This window comes from Dipteris shenzhenensis, chromosome 19, assembly GCF_047967505.1.
Source record: "Dipteris shenzhenensis isolate YYH24624 ecotype China chromosome 19, Dip_SZ_1.0, whole genome shotgun sequence".
Lineage (NCBI taxonomy): Eukaryota > Viridiplantae > Streptophyta > Polypodiopsida > Gleicheniales > Dipteridaceae > Dipteris > Dipteris shenzhenensis.
The window spans coordinates 1892757-1897663 of NC_141614.1; the positions used below are offsets into that span (position 1 = coordinate 1892757).

At 41.2% G+C, this 4907-nt stretch overlaps 1 protein-coding gene across 1 annotated transcript; it reads right to left on the bottom strand.

Moving 5' to 3' along the window:
- Positions 1 to 2844: 2844 nt before the first annotated feature.
- On the bottom strand, positions 2845 to 4429 carry LOC147889912 (large ribosomal subunit protein uL13w-like). Its single transcript, XM_087390579.1, has 5 exons — positions 4245 to 4429; positions 3921 to 4078; positions 3722 to 3838; positions 3343 to 3430; positions 2845 to 3162 (listed from the first exon to the last, which is right to left on the bottom strand). Exons 1-5 carry the CDS (start codon positions 4356 to 4358, stop codon positions 3013 to 3015), a joined length of 627 nt encoding a protein of 208 aa, XP_087246705.1. The 5' UTR covers positions 4359 to 4429; the 3' UTR covers positions 2845 to 3012.
- Between the last annotated feature and the right edge of the window lie 478 nt (positions 4430 to 4907).

Below are 4907 nucleotides of genomic sequence, written 5' to 3' on the forward strand. Positions count from 1 at the left end.
TTTGTTGGGGGTTGTTCCACCTAGATAGATTTTATCATGCAGACGTATTGCTCTGGCTATTTGTTGTAGGTGTTTAGCTCCAAGGGAATCTGTATCTCATATTATTTGGCACTGCCCCTAGACATGGAGCTTCTTGGGCATCCTTCGGTAGAGATTGAGACTCAGATTTCCTCAGGCTTCTTTTGGCAAGTTTTTCTGGCTGTTTAGGATCTATCCTTGATGGCCGAATTTTAAATTGTTCTTTACCTAGGCCAGGTTCTTTACCTAGATTCTTTACTTGGCCAGATTTTCTGGCTGTTTGGAATCTATCGTTCACAGTCGGATTTTGAATTGTTCTTTACTTAGAAAGATAGAACCACAAGGTCTCAAAATGTATGAACACAACTAGCTACAAATGTATGTGCAACAAATGCAAAAAACCCTTTTTAAAAATGGGAAAATAATCTCCTCTTGTTGAGGAGATCCGAGGGAACCTAGATCTAGGTTATGGTTCCATCTAGCCCCTTGTCCTGTACAAAACACGAGACTAGGAACCACTTCCTACCAAGCCCCTCATTCAAGATATATCCTTTTCAAAAAAAGGCAAAATAATCAGACTAGCTAGACCTAAGACCTTCCCATAGTGTAACCATATGTTCTCACAAGTCTCTTGAACATCTACACTCTAAAGAGAAAGGACAAACTCACTCCAAAGACAAGACACACTCAATCATGATTTAGGCTATAGTAGTTAAGGAGAGAGCTATTTTAAAAAAGAGCCAACGTTCTCTTTATTCACCAATGAAGACTCGCGCTCCATTTGTCTGTCTGAAACAAGCATTCCCAAGCAAACAATAACTTAAAAAAGACAAGTAAAAAGATGAGAACACTTATCTAGATAATACCAAGAACATGCCTAAACTTGTCTTTAACAACACAGAAAAAAATCCAATTCACTGTCATAACAATCACTAAGTTTGAAAAACATGAACTCTATCCTGCATAGCCACTCCTTGAAAAATATAAACCCTATCTCCCATAGCAAGGACTGCTCTATCACACTAGTTTCTGCCAACACTTCGGAGATCAATAAACTCAACCGTCATAGGCTAAGCATTACAAATAGGCCATCTCCTATCATTATAAACCGGGAAAAGAACTCTTCAAAATTACAGCTCACAGGGATCAAAGGGCAATTCAACCATTTAAGATAGATCTGTATTGGCAGGCTGCAAACTGAACAATAACCTTGTTCACTAATACACATGCAGTGAATGAACAAAAAGCCTTAACGTCAGAGTGCTATCTCCTGACTATTAAATCTTTTTTATTTTAGTAGACTGGAAATTGCCACATTGGGAAGGGCCATCACATCCAAGCTGTGGGCTGGTTAGGTTAAAATCTTCTGGTTCTCAAGGAGGATATTCATGCAAGTGTGTCAATATATGTCCGCTGGAGCAAATCTGTTAACTGTCTCTTCTTCTCCCTAGATGCACTAGTACTAAGGCCATTTCTCAGATTAAACCAAAATTTGCAAGCTCAAAGACTAAATCAACCTATGCCTTTAGGACAATATCTACTAGAGCACAAGAGCTTTTCAAGACTATCTAGTAGACATGCTTAATTAGGTGCAAATTAGACACCTACGTCCATATGCTTATCACAATATCCACTCGAGCGCCACTACTTGTCTAGGCTTGATGCACATTAGGCACCTATGCCAATCCACTTACAACTATCCACTAGAGCATTAAAACTTGTCAAGGCTAGGAGTCCAGTGCATGCTTGCATCAGGTAAAAATTAGGCCCATTTCATATATGGTTTAAAATTCTCTAGAGTTAAGGTCCTTACTCTCTAAAAGCTCCCAGGCACTTAGCTCTAGCTAGGAACAAGGCTATAGCCATTACATGCATGCTGTAGTATCTTTGGATCACTTGGTAAAAGATTTCATATGATAAAGATTCCCTTTGACTGAAGCCTAATTTTCAAATATTTTTGGACAACTGTCACATTCTTTCTAATCAGACATTATGCTGTGCTCCCTATTTCCTCCAAAGGTTCACAATGTCTAATGGGGGACACAAATCACTAGTCATTGGAAACAGCACACCTGGGTATTGCCTTCTTCCACAGGCTTTTATGAGAGGAAAAATGTATTTAGATGGCTGAGGCTGTGGGTGAACTGATACCCATATCTCCATCCTGTAGGTCGAGCTGAATAATAGCAGCACAAAAGAGATGAAAATCCCAGGCTACAAGTGATCACATACACAGGCAGTAAGACAAAACCATACAATGGGACCCTAAAATATTTCACTTTGAGATATGGACCATGGGGATAGAATACCAGTATTTAACTTTGAGAAAATCATACCTGTGTTGTCATTGAAATTTAAAAGCTAAGATTTCCAAACAAAAAATGGCAGATCCAACAGTCATGACTGCATAAATGGGATTTCTCATTCAAGGTGTAACAAGCAGCAAGAAGAGATGCCTGCCATTGGAGAAGCACGACAAGAAGAGAGGGCAATTTAAAATAAAACTCAACAAAGAAGGGACCACTGACATAAACAACGTGTGCATAGCAGTGCAAGGACATCGTAGAATCTGAAATGCACTAGGACAAAATTGATCACAACAGTAACAAACACAAACTATAACCAGGGTATTCAGAAAACCACTTCGAGGTTCAAGCATACAAGGCTTGGATATTGGAAAGTAGGTGCCCTATATCCAAAAAAGGACTAAATTTGACAAACATAATGAGTTTATACTATGACATCATATGGCAACAATGTAAGTAGAGATTTAGGTGAACCAATAGACACGATATTATGCATTCACAAGAACTTCGAAAACTCTCATGAGCAAGCAGATATATTTTTTAAGGCCAGCCTAATAAAAATGTGCTCCAAAGGTCAGGTACCAAGCTTTGCGCCATCTGGCAAAGCACCAATCAGCCTCCGCCACTTTAAAAACCATTTCCATTTCTCAACAACCGTACAAAACTGGTAACCTATAAAAAAACAGTATCACAGCTTGTAACTAAGAGGAGCAAGGACCTCCTTGACTTCACCAAGCCGTTCCTCTGCCCTCTTTTCAGCTTTAAGACGTAGCTGAATGAGTTGCTTTTTCCTGTCATAATACACCTTCGACTTGGCTTTTCTTCTCTCCTCAAGTTCCTGAATAAGCAATAAATTAAATTTCAGTACAGTACCAACCAACCACTCAGTCAGCTTAGCAACACATGCGGTGCAGATAGAAACAATAGACAACTCTCAAATGTAAGTTCATTAGCGAGAAACGTCACTGCTAGCAAATATAAAATAAGGAAGCAATCAAAATGGTCTCAGTAGCTTCACCTTAATGGTGTCATAATGATGCCAGCCAACCTCCGAAGACAGTCTACCTAGCAAGCAAAACTTATGCCCTGGTTGCAGCCTCAAGACCCTGCAATACATTTTTTAATATTGCTTGAGTGAAAGCACTCAAATCAATTCAACTCTTTGGCAGCAGTACAACATAGCAAAAGCATACATTCTATTGAATTAGAAGGGTGTAGATCCCAGGGCATGAAAATTCCTTTCAAAATTACACAATGACATGCTAAACTCACACAGTTCACGCAATCCAGAAAGACAGGAACCAACTAGGGCTCAACTAAACCTAGCTGAAGATTCTATCGTCATAAGATGAACGCTAACGGACTGCCACATCATTAAATCATCCTCGTTAACTCACTTGAGAGCATCTGGTATAACCATTCTTTTGATCCGGTCGTACGGCGACGGAACACCCTCAAAAGCTTTGAGGCGCTCCAGAGCTGCAGCCCCTCGCTTGGTCTTGTGAGGAATCATTCTGAAAAGAGGAGCTAGCGAACGCCTGTCAGTACCCGAAGGCAATAAACCGGCATGAACTACGCAAATGTGAGAGATCTTACCCTCGGATAGTTCTCCACAGAATCCTTGACGGTGAACGAAAATGAATTGGCCCCTTGCTGGGCTTCGTGTTCATACGTTTTCTTAGAAAACGAAGGTACTTCATTTTTTGCCTAACTAGCCCACCCGAAAGGCAAATCTCTTCGCATCGCACCACCACCTAATAGAAATACAGAATATAGTTTGAGAACCTATTCTCTTGTCAGAGTATTAAAACAGGTAAATCGGGAGAACTGTAAGCTAGAGAACTGCACCCAAGCGACAGCGTGCAGAGAGAGACAGAGACATGAAGGATGAGCAAGAAAGGGCCGAGGCAAGGGACATACCACGCGCTGCCCATTCAAGAGCTCCTTGGCGAGGATGGACGCAAGGCGACCAAGCATGTGATGGCGAGCATCCACGACGACGACGCGGGCACACAAACCCGATCCCGACACCATGGTGACAGAATTTGCGATGCGAAGGTGCAGGAAATCGTTGAAGAAGAAGAAGAAGAAGAAGAAGAAAAAGAAAACTTCAAAGGACCTCCTATCACCTTGCCTGTCCAGTTTTGTGCAAACCTAGCCTCCCAACCCTAGCCCACCTCGGTTCGGAACCGAGCCTACTCCCCGAGCCTCCTCTTGTCAAATTAACCCTCATGGAGTTGATTGGATAACCTCATGTGCTGCTGGAGGTGAGCACCCACGACATGGAAAGCGCACTAATGTGTACCCATGGTTTAGTAGCACTACCTCCGTAGATTGGAACTTCCACATGTAATTTTTTAAACAACTATGTTTCAAGTTGCAATATATGGAGCAAATTTTGCCTTTTAGTAGCCCAAATCCATTTAAAAAATCGTTTGATTTCTCTTTTGCATCCAAATGCGCTTGCTTTACCACTATACTCGGAGGCAATGCCTATGTGCTCTTGTTGCAGTTGCAACCCATCAACCTCATAAGTTGGAATTCGTCAAGACAAGGTTGTCTACGAGATTTTGCACTCCTATA